Consider the following 12,242-nt stretch of genomic DNA (forward strand, 5'->3'; position numbering starts at 1 on the left):
TAGTAATTTATCATATGCTTTTTAAATTAGTACCTCTAGGTCATATGTTTTAAGATAAGAAATGCCAGCGTACACAAGTGCTCTTACATTTCAGTCTCTGAAACATACTACTAAATTATAATTGCAGTGCTATCCTGAGGTAAAATTAACACATTTATATTCTTGGTGAACTAGATAGCTATAAAAATCCTTAATGATTCAGTTCAATCATTGTGAAGGTAATTGAAAAGTGAGTGAGTCTTCCTGCTTGGCTAAACATTTGAAATGAGTGTAACTTAAAAAAAATAAAATGCTGAAAGCTTTTATAAACTAGAAACACAAAATAAATACATTCATATTCTGTGTCTTCCACAGCCTGGTATATTGGACTGACCTCCCTCTAACTATTAAATTTTAAAGATACATGATAGCTTGAAAGAAAGGAGGAACAGGTGTCAGACAGTGAAATCAGTGGCATGCACAAGGCCTGCCAAGAGTTTGTTTTTCAGAAAGAGAACTGCAGACTGGTAACTCTTTTTAGTTACTTGTTGTCTTCTCAGGTTCCACAACCATTGCTGGAAACTCAACACTTCCATGCCATTGAAGATCTCTTGTAGTAGGATACTCTCCCTCTGCACCAGTAATTAATCACATGAATGAGCTCCACAAATTGAAAGGGACAGTGGAGCTGAGCAACTGGCCCCACCACTGAGCTCACACAGCACTAGACCCCTTATGTATACAAGGTGAAATGGATGTCTACGTAGGATTCCATGGGAGCTGTACAATCAAGAGTTTCAGATTTTGTGGAAGCCTACATTTGTGGGTATCCCCAGCTTAGATAACTATACTTGGTGCATATTCTCAGGATATTGGGGTAGGGAGCCAGGGAGCCTCATTGCTACTTTCAACATGTGACTCAACAAGTGATGTGATTGTGTGATTATTTCTTCACATTGTATTCATTTCAAGGGCTCGTTCCTCAGCTCTCAAACACACGTCCTTACCGCCAATGCAGTTCACAAAACAATACAAGGCAACTAAAAATAATAATACATTAACAACAAAGTTCAGGCCAAACAGCAAATAAAAACAGAAGTAGCAATTAAAACATTAAATATATGCCTAAGAGAATAAAATTACCTTGAGAAAACAAAGTCACCCCGGATTTGAGGTTACATTTGCACTATACATTTAAAGTAGTATCATACCACTTTAAACAATCACGGCTTCCCTCAAATAATCTTGGGAACTGTAGTTTGTTAAGCGTGCTGAGAGTTGTTAGGAGACCCCTATTCCCCTCACAGAGCTACAATTCCCAAACGTACAAATGGTACACTTGTTAATTGCAGTAGCATGGCCAACTAGGTGATGGTAGTTGCACAGAAGTCACAATAACTTCGAATTCTATAATATCTGAACACAAAAGGTTCCCTTATTTAGGTAATAAACCATTGTCTTCTGACAATTTTATGCACATTTCTTGCCAAGTGATGCTGTATCTGAATTGCAAAGCCTAAAGACAATTAAGATGTCTAGGAAGGGGTGTTTCTTCAGCCTTGCCTCTTCTCTTTCCTGAGGGTTCTTTTTGACGAGAAAATCACCACCTTTAGTTAATCAAGACATTATCTAATACATGCTTCAAAGAGATCAAACTTTCTGTGCATAATCCCTATTAAAGGGGCTTACTTTGTTGTAGGTAGGAGTAAGAGAGGATCTTGTATAGTTGTTGCTTTCATCTTTGCTTGACTTAAATACTAGACTGAAAGATATCACAGGTTAAGCACCAGTGGAGGCAGGCCCATTAGGGCAAATGGGGCACCAGCCCACCAACTTTGGCCTGCTCTCAACCAGTCCCCATCTGCCTCCCTTCTAATATATAGCCAGATCTTAGCTTTGTATTTCTGGAACTCAGCAGGGAGGAAGATGGAGTTCAGCTGGTGCAGAATTTGGCAGCCAGCTTGCACAAGACAGTTTGAGTATATTATACCAATCCTGGCCTGACTTGTACTGGCTGCCAATTAGTTTCTGGGCCCAATTCAAAGTGCTGGTTTTGTCCTATAAAGCCTTCAGTGGCTCGGGACCGCAGTACCTCAAGGACCACCTCTCCCCAAATGAACCAACTCAGACCCTACTATCACCATCTGAGGCCCTTCTTCGTGTGCCTCCTCTACGAGAGGTTTAGAGGGTGGCAACATCATAACGGGCCTTTTCTGCAGTGGCTCCCTGTTTGTGGAATGCTCTCCCCGGGGAGGTTTGGCTGGCCCCTTCATTATACACTTTTTGGAGCCAGGCGAAAATGTTCCTCTTCAACCAGCCCTTGGGCTAATTAATATTCTACAGCTTTTTAAATGTGTTTGTGGGGGGTGTTGTTTTGTTCTTTCTGTTGTAACTATTTATTTGTGCTTTTATCTTGTATTTTTATCTTGTGAACTGCCCTGAGATCTTTACATGAAAGGCAGTATATAAATCTAACAAACAACAACAGCTAGAATCAGTTGATTCCAGGTCCTTTTAGTCTCCTTCCCTTCCACCCTAGCAGCCCCAGTGAGCACCAGTCACTGCTGGTTAGCAGACATAATCCAGTGTATCTGAGGACCTTGGTGGATATTTTTTTTCCTGGAACAGGATATTCTTTTTTCAGGTGTGACCCTTCTGGTTTCTACAATGGATGTTATATTCTGCACTTACATTAAAGGCTCATGTTGCTCATATTATGTATATTCCCCCCTCCTTAGTTCTCTCAGAAGATAGCACAACTGCTTGCATCCAGCCTTATGAAGAAGTGCAAACCTCTGCTACTGACCTCCTGGATCAACAGGACAGTCAGGGAAGATCCTTAAAATGCCATCAAAGCAGGGAGCTACCCAGAATTCCTCCCAACAATGCCATAGAAACTATTTTGTCTACAAGAAATACAGAAAACGATCAGGGTCTAGGTATGGAGGGCCCCTACGAAGTGCTGAAAGACAGCTCCTCCCAAGAAAATATAGTTGAGGACTGTTTGTATGAGACTGTGAAGGAGATAAAGGAGCTGGCAGCAACAGCTAGCACAGAGAAGAGCTGTGACAGCAAGCCCAAAGCTGCTGTGATGGTTAACGGGAACCTCGATCATGCTGCCGAACGTAAAGTCGAATCAGCTGAGTATGCCTCCGTGGACAGGAATAAAAAAAGCCGCCAGAGTGTTAATTCGGAGAGTCCTCTTAGCAACACCCCAGACCTGGAAGATGAAGCTCCGCCTCCAGTGCCTGCGAAACTCCTTGATGAGAATGAGAATGAGCAGGAGAAAGGAGCCAAGGAGGAGGAAGAGGTGGCAGAAGGGCCTAGTGAACCTGACAAGGTATACCTTATGTTGCTTAATAATTTGCAGAAGAGCATGCCACTGTATTGAGACCTGCTCATGATGTCTATGTGTTTGTCATAGGACATGCTGTCCTATATTAATAAATAATGGAAATAAGGGTGAAATATGTTCATTAGTCATAGGAGTCATAGGAGTTTTCAGATGTTTCCTGCTGACCTTCTAATCAGATTTCCCAGCAAACAGGACCATTCAATAAATTTCTGGCATTTACTGTAACTTTTGATTCAATATTGTGTTTGTGCGCATGCATGGATGTTCATGCATGTACACAAGAGTGAAATAGTGCTGTAATGTAGGTGACTGTATGCATTTTGTGGTTATTTTGCTAGTATGAAAACAACCATTCGTAAATGTGTTTGCAGAAATGTAAATGGTTATTTTTCATCAACATCTGCTACATCCGATGCATTATTCTACACAAAAAGTAGAATAACAACAACAACAATCCTGGCCTCCAAACCCCTGATCCAAGAAAGCCCTAGCTTCATTCTGATTTTGAGAAAAACCAAAGTTTTTTCTCCACTTCCACCCAGAAAAGCCCAGCTGCATTTTATGACATCATTTAAAATTAAATAGTTTTTTTTTTATTTTCCCATCTTCCAAATCTTCTCTCAGGCCTGTCAGCCTGTGTTCCTTTCAGATGTTGTTCATAAAACCACTTCCTTGAAACTGACTTCAGTGGGGCTTCCTGTAACCTCTGAATGGCACACAGCACTTTTGAAGCTGCATTCTCTGGGTGCTTGTCAGCTGATTGGCAGTGAAGGTGTGCATTCAAATGAGGTTACTTTCTTTGAACTTTGACAGCTATCAACCATCTGCTGTCAGGTGATTCCCAGATGAGTGCTCACACCCACCAGTCAAAGTTTGCCCACAGGGTTGGGGGAATTACGGTAATTTGGGCTTTGACCTACCAGCTCTTCCCCATCCCTGGAATATATATCCTATGAAGCTAAGAAGTGGTAGGTACTCACTCTCTTTATGTAAAAATGCCTTTGGTTGTTGTTGTTTTTCCAAATTTGCCAGTTTTGAGTATTGTATTTTGCCTGTCTCAAAGTACTGAAATTTAAATTATGTCGACCCATCCTCAAAGTTTTAACTGAACATTTATAATAGCTTAGTGACAACATATTCTTAAGGCCTTTTTTGAATGGCTGGTTTTATTTTTATGCTGCACAAGGTAGAAATCCTAAAGAAAACTGTGGTAAATTATGGTGAGATAAATTAGTTGTTGCAGTAAACAACTAATTATTTCTTCAGAGTTTTTAATGTGTTGCTTTGTAGGCCTCAGTAACTGAACTGAACCTACCGATCTTTCTAAAACTAAAAAATATATATTAATTATCCAGTTATGGAATGTAGGTGTATTGGTATGATGCACTGAAAAATCCAAAGGAAAATATTCTGATTGGCCAATCAGCTTCATTTTAATTGTGTACATACATGGACTTCTGCTGACATAGTCATATTTCAGTAAAAGTTTTTTTTTAAAATCTAGTAGAACTGATCATTCACCCCTCCTTATGCCGCTCAAGCTCATAACAAACGTTTTGCCGCATCTAAAAGCTCTACTTACCTTAAGGCTGTTTATCTCTGAAACTGCAGTGTGGGTTTTAGCTAATGTTGAAATGCATGAGTATGAAAATGACCATTTATGATGTACTAATTCCTAGAGGCAGGGTGCCTATCACTGCTATCTGTTAATAAAGCTTATTTTCCTGTCTCTTTCAGAGGCTTAGTTCACTGTCCTACAAATCTCGAGAAGAAGACCCATCTCTTACAGAAGACGAGGTGAGTTTCTTTTTGCATGAAATTTAATAATTCTGCATAAGTGCTGCATCATTAAGAAGGTCTGAGAATGGTGGGCAAATCTGTGCAGTAAAAGATGCCCCCCCCTCCAATGCAAAGGATTATTTTTGTTGGGCGCACATGGAAATCTGTAATCTGTAGCATTTTCCGTGTTTTATAGTGAAGCAAGGCATTCTCTGTAAGAGGGGCTTGCCTCTGGCAATTTAAGAAGCATCAGCCTGGTACAGAATCATAGAATTGTAAAGTTGGAAAGGACCGCAAGGGACATCTAATCCAGCCCCCCCCCCCCGCAATGCAGGAATCACAACTACAGCATCCCTGACAGATGGCCATCCAGCCTCTGTTTACAAGCTTCCAATGAAAGAGTCTACCACTTTACCAGGAAACTGTGGTTTAATCTCTTGACTTCAAACCATGATATCAAAACTTGGAGGAAGCCCACAAACATGGTGCTCATCCTTAATCCAACAAACCATGGTTTATTGGGCCATAAATGTTTATGACTGATTCAGCCTATATACCACAGCATATTTCTCAGTGAATAATGAAGCCATAGTATGAACAATCAATTTGCTATTTTCATGTATTTAATTCTTTCCCTTTCCCACCTTCCTCTAGATTTCAGCAATGTACTCTTCTGTAAACAAACCAGGCCAGGCCACCAGAGCACTGGAGTCTACATACACCTGCATTCCTGAAATTGTACCTCAGAAGTCACCATCTATTTGCAGTGGTCTTTATGCCAGTGTGAAGGACTTGGAAAATACCCCAAACCTTACCGCCATGCCTCAGTCAACAGACAGACTAAATGGGGAATTAGAGCCAGACTATGAAGCGATTCAGACTATAAACCGTGAGGAAGACAGAAATGTTTTGGTACTGAACAACAGCCAATCAATCCTCCCACAAGAGAATGACTATGAGAGTATTGGGGATTTGCAACAGACCAAGGACATCACTAGGCTTTAACTATGTAAGATGCAAGACTCTGGGAACTGATGATTGGCTGTATTTCAGAAGACCCAAGGTGGATTCACAGTCAACATTTTATCACTTACAAGCTTGACTGACAGCTTAGCATACAAAATTATCTCCACTGAAAACAAAAAGTATTTCATGTCAAGTGAAATGAAAGCTCTGCCTGAAATGTTTGATAAGCTATTGTCTGCTTTACAAATGGAAATCACCTTCTAGATGTAACCTCACTATGGGGGGAAAGCAAGGGATATTGTTCCTTCTGAAGAACAGAGAAAGGCAAAGGGGAAGAAAAGAGGTTTTTAAAAAAACAAAAAAAACAAAAACAAAAAAAACCCTAAAAACACAACCCTTAGAATGTTTTGCCAAGATATGTGATGCCATTTGACTGCTCTTGTAGGTACTGGTTACCACCATAAAGTATAGATATAATCAAAGCTGATGGTACTGGAAAGGCTTCCATAGAGAGAGCTAGTATTTGGTAAAAAGAGTTTAATGTTTGCCACTTGCTGCGTGTGTGTGTGTGTGTGTGTTCATTCATGCCTGTGTTATATGCATGCATGCGCGCGCGCACACGCACACACACACAAACAAAAACACACACAAGATTTTATTTTTCTTTAAAAGGGTATTTTGTCATCTATGGGGGGGGGTGGACAAGTTGTAAATTCTCTTAGGATATTTTCACACATGCACCATTTGTAATGTTTGGCATGCATCGTATTGTTTCACTGTGTATACATGCCAGCTTCCAAACAGCTAATTTGCAGCAACATGCTTAATGCAACCATGGAGACTTTTGTCATTGTAAGTCAGCAAGGAAGCCTGACCTTAATCTTATGCTTCAGCTTTCGTCTTGCTCTGCAGAGGTGGGAAAATGCTAGGAGAGGGCAGGGAGATGGTATTTTGGGAAATCTGCACATCACGTTTTGAGGAACTACAGTTAAATATTGTGGAACGTGGTTTGCACTTTTGTTTGCTGTACTGCATACAGCATGTGGCCCTTTAGTTGGTGATGGACTGGAGAATCCCATCATCCCTAATAATTTTCCACGCTGGCTGGAGTCCACAACATTGGGAAGTGGGGAGTGTCCCTGGACTATAGTATGGTACTGTCATTCACAAGTGATCTATTCCCACAATGATTGAATAAAACTTGTAGAATCCATTTCTTATCCCCTGTAAAAGTACACTATGATTTATTTGCATTTAGAACCTCCATTTTCTTAATGGAGATACAACTATAATGCTTTAAAGTTTAGGATTTAATACACGTACACATCCTACCTTTCACTCACAATCACTTTGCTTTTGAAACGTACTGCATTTCATTGTTTCCCCAAATAGGTGGCAACATTTGCATCAAGCGTGCATCCCACATAGAAAGGTACTAGATGCAATCTTAAGAAATATCATTTTTTAACAAATGAAAGGGGGTAAGTAAAACATTAGACATGGAGTTAATTAGTGAGCAGGTTCAGAGATGACTTCAGAGTATTCAGTATACTAAAGTTTAAAGCAAACTGTAAACACTAAGTTGTTTAATTAAGATGAATGTTAATGCACACAAGGAAAAATAATCCTTACAGATTCAAGATTACTCTCACTAATTTACAGTTTCCATTATTCTCAGAATTACTCTGGACAACATTGACACTCGCTAAACCAATTTAAAGCGGAAGCCAACTTCTTTATATTCAGGCAAGACTGGAAAGTTTTGAAGTAGCAACCAGAGCACACGGCAAGAAGTATTTTTTTAAAAAAACAGGCTGCTGAGAGTCATTTGTTTTTCAAATGTGTTGCTGCTTATGTTTTTTTCCCCCTAGACCCATGTAGGAAAAATACAATGTGTGAAGTGTCTGTCCATGAGAAAACATGCTTTGTATAAACAAACAGAGGTCAACTTCCAAAATGTTGCATGTCTTGCTTGCTGATCCTCTTTCTACCACCCCCTCTCTATTACCTTACCACTACGCTTAACTTTTGTATACATACAGCATCCTCCCTAATGCTTTGTTCACTTGATTCATTCAGTTTGCAAAAGGAGTAGCTGCAAATGTATTGTTGCATTTATAATAGTATTTGTGGTGCTATGCTGTAAAACGTGAAGGAGAGTCACACATCTCCAAACATTCAGACGCGTGTGGTGGACTTGGTTTAGACAGCTGCAACTGGGTGAAATAGCCCTAAGTAATTAGTGTTTCCAGGCACTTGGAAAGATTTGCTTTTTTTAATGCATATCCATTATTTAGATTGTTTTGGACATCTGGTTCAAATTTCCAGAAGATGCCTTGTAGCTGACTTGCAGCCTTAGCCTTAGCACCCATTCAAGTTTTTGTGTAAGCACTAATGATAACATCAATTGCCATGTGATAGCTTAGCTCATTAACCTGCTATCACAAGTTGTTGCCATATGAATTGGGTACCCATTCAAGTAGAGGCCATTTCAAATGCTTTATGCAGCAGCAGTAATTGTCTCCATGGAGTAAAGAGTTTTCATACTGCTATCATATTTCTGGTATCAGCTACAGTGGCATGCTATTAAGTGGACTTTCTCTGCTTTGGTGGTGATCTATGTGCTAAGCCAACACTACATGTCATCACTATTGTCTAGATTACCTCTTATGTAGAGGCTGTTTCATGTGGCAGTCATAATATTTATACCAGCCTTTAAACAAAACTTGAAGTACAAGCACACAAGCCCTTAGGATGGTATTCAGTGAAGTTTTACTCAGAGGAGGCCCACTGAAATTAAGGAACATGACTTATCCACACTTACTTTTTGCCCTATCCTTTCCAGGTACACTTTAAAGCTCTGCTTTTCGTATAAGAATAGACCTGTAGAGTTGGAAGGGACCCTGAGGATCATCTAGTCCAACCCCCTGCAATGCAGGAATATGCAGCTGTCCTATACGGGGATCAAACCTGCAACCTTGGCGTTATCAGCACTGTGCTCTAACCAACTGCACTATCCAGGCTTGTTAACCAATTGAGCTATCCAGACTGAGCACTCGTTCCAGAGCTTTCCCTGTGGAAACCTGCTCTTTTAAGCTGTAGTGCCACAAACAGCAATTCGAGTTTTCTGTGGATTGCTGTTTGCTCTGATTAAGCATTAGAGAGCAGGTTTTCATAGGGAAAGCCCTGGGGGTGGGAGGAAATAGAGCACTCATGTGGAGCTTTAAAGCATGGACTGTGCCTGGAAATTGCAGAGGAAAGGTAAGTGTGGGTAAGCCCTAAATTAGGTCCCCTAATTTCTATGGGTTTACCCTGACTAAAATTTATTTGAATACCAATGCCTGGTATTAGCACCAATTACTGTGGCATTCCAGATAGATATGCCTGTTTATCTATTTGGAATTTAGGAATCTTTGTTTGTGAATGATTAGAACAATATTTTCCTGGAAGCCCTAGTAAGGTATGTGCAAAAAAGGTGACAGTGAAGAAGATCCCTGCTGTGGGGATTGTAATACCAGGTTCCAGGATTCAAACTTCTCTTTTGTTAAGGCTAGCTCTTCTCTGGTGGCAAGTAGGTGTGTTTCAGCCACCATGTTGCTCAGGACATAAAACACTGTGCCTTTAGAAATCCACCTTCTATGAAGTCTTTTGGTTTCCTGGACAGTTTCTCTTCATCAAAAGTATACGAGGTGCTTTCTCTTTAATTTTTCTAAGGTGCTTAATTAAATATCCTGAAAAGCTACTTCCTTGTATATGTTGCTGGAAGCTAATGTTTCTAGAAGGAACACTTTGTTTCCTCTAGAAATTTCTACTTTGCTTAAGCTTGGAATCCCATATGCTCAAGATGGACTCAACAGGCTGGAATGACTGACTTGAACCAATTGAGGCAGATTTTTTGTGTTGAAAACTGACTAATGTATCTCTCTCCACCTGATGTTGAGTTGTATATTGCCAATGTGTCATTCTGTGTTTGTATTAATTGTGTGGAGTAATGTATTGGTGTAAGAGAAAGATAGAACAAGCCACCTAACTAACCTTTGAATAGACACACACACACACACACACACACACACACACACACACACACTTACTTAAACTAGCTATATCTGTGCGAAAGTTTTTTCAAGGACTTAGATCTACTCAATTCCATTTGATGCTCTGAATTGAGACCATGTTAGTTTTGCCAGCTGCATGCCAAAAGCCAGCTTTAGCAGTATATGTAGTACTTGCTGCATTTTCCTTAATATATCAGGAATTTGCTCCTCTACAGAAACATTTCTGAAAGAGCTCTTTTTACACACAATGTTAAAGTTGTATCTTCTAGCATGAATGGGCAAGACTTGACACCTGGGAGAACCACTGCGAGTGCCAGGCTAGATGAAGGAACAGTTTGACTCTCATACCCGCCAACATTTCTTTGATGAAAATAGAGACATCCTATTCTATAATAATAATTTTATTATGTATACCCACCTATCTGACTGGGTTGTCCCAGCTGCTCTGGGAAACTTCCTATATAGATAAAAACATAATAAAACTATACAGGGTTGCCTTCAGATGTCTTCTAAAGGTTGTATAGTTACTTATTCCTTGGTTTGAGGGTTGCATAACTCCATACTATCCAACTTTTCTCCGTTGAAATTAGGGACATCCTACCATACCGTCTAATATTTATCTGATAAAAATAGGGGTGTCCTATGGGAAATTGAGACATTCCAGGATCAAATCAGAAACTGGGACAGCTTCTGTAAACTTGGGACTGTCCCTGGAAAACAGGGACACTTGGAGGGTATAATTAACATATATATGTATAATTAACATATATAGCCTCATAAGAAGTACCACATTTATCTTAGCAAAAATACAGAAGGGTTAACTTGTTGCTACATACAAAGTTAATGTTAAGTTAATCACTCAAGAATCTCATCATGTTAGCAGTCATCAAGAAGTCATCTGTGTGCGTACACATTTCGTCCCCAGTATTCTTTTGCTTTTGAAAGGTGCTATGCCACATAAGGTACAGTTTTTAAAAATAGTGCATTTATGTATTTTAAATTGTGTTGTGCATCTACAGCCACAGGTGATGCTTTAGAGTTCGGTAACCAGTTTTATTGAGAATAATTTTCCAGCAATCTCCTGAACTGGTCAATAAACTCAGTCTTGTCTACAGTTCTTTGTGCATGTTGATACACACAAGGAGTTGCTGAATGAGCAGTCTACCTTTCGTTATGATGGATGGGATAGAAATGCATGTCCAAAGGAATGCATGCACTATCAGCTTCCTCCATTCAAATGAATGGTGGACAATGGTTTACAACCCAAGAAGTGGTTTTACAGCTGAGCTTTTGGGATTGCAAACAATTGCCCACTTGCATCACTGACTCTAATGGGGTCTAAGTGCTAAATCGCAGCTGCTGTGAATAGAAATCACTAATCATTTTTACTACTGTAGCAATTTCTTATACAATAGGTGAGGCTTTTTTCACAGCCTGTCTGGTTATGGTTTTATAATCTATAGAGTTTTATACACTGAGCAAGCAGGCAGTAAAGTAGTTTCATTTTCAGAAATTATACACCACAAATTGCAGCTTGGAATAATTCTAGGTCTTGTTCTACTTTTAAAATAATTCATCATCATGACTAGGGTATGGTTATATCAGTGGATAAATGCAATGAAGTTCCCTTAAATATTTCTTGTAATTGTATGTACAGTCTGATGTAATTTAGCGATTCTGTTTTCCTAATATTGTTCATTTAGTATTCCTAGCCAATTTAACATTTGGCTGCTGAAAGCACAGTAGGCAATTATGTTTATTGACTGTAAATAAGGACAAACTTCTGTATAACTGCATTGGAACAAGAAAGTGTGGCTTAAGAAATACAGTTCAGTGATATATATATATATATATATATATATATATATATATATATATATATATATATATCTCACTTTATTTATGTATTGCAGTACCCTCACCCTATCGTATCAGTTTCATTTTCTTACTTTGCAAAAGGTCTTTGTGTGTTCCCATTTCAAAAGGCAGATCATAAGGCATATGGAGTGCTATTTTTCCAGAAAAAATAGGCACCGGAACTCACCGTGAATGTCTTGTTCTTTTATAATTGCAATAGCGCCTACCAGAGAGGTGCCAGAACTGAGTTC

At 39.4% G+C, this 12,242-nt stretch overlaps 1 protein-coding gene across 7 annotated transcripts in view; it reads left to right on the forward strand.

Moving 5' to 3' along the window:
* The window catches only part of PAG1 (phosphoprotein membrane anchor with glycosphingolipid microdomains 1), a 92,371-nt gene extending 85,079 nt beyond the window's left edge, over positions 1-7,292 (forward strand). For all 7 annotated transcript variants that reach the window (XM_081874509.1, XM_081874512.1, XM_081874514.1 and 4 more), the window contains 3 exons: positions 2,718-3,319; positions 5,072-5,131; positions 5,768-7,292. In XM_081874509.1, coding sequence (XP_081730635.1) covers positions 2,718-3,319; positions 5,072-5,131; positions 5,768-6,118 — 1,013 coding nt within the window. In that variant the 3' untranslated portion in view covers positions 6,119-7,292. The remainder of the gene's footprint in view (positions 1-2,717; positions 3,320-5,071; positions 5,132-5,767) is intronic.
* The last annotated feature ends 4,950 nt before the right edge of the window (positions 7,293-12,242 follow it).

Source organism: Podarcis erhardii (assembly GCF_964252035.2).
Source record: "Podarcis erhardii genome assembly, chromosome: 8".
Lineage (NCBI taxonomy): Eukaryota > Metazoa > Chordata > Lepidosauria > Squamata > Lacertidae > Podarcis > Podarcis erhardii.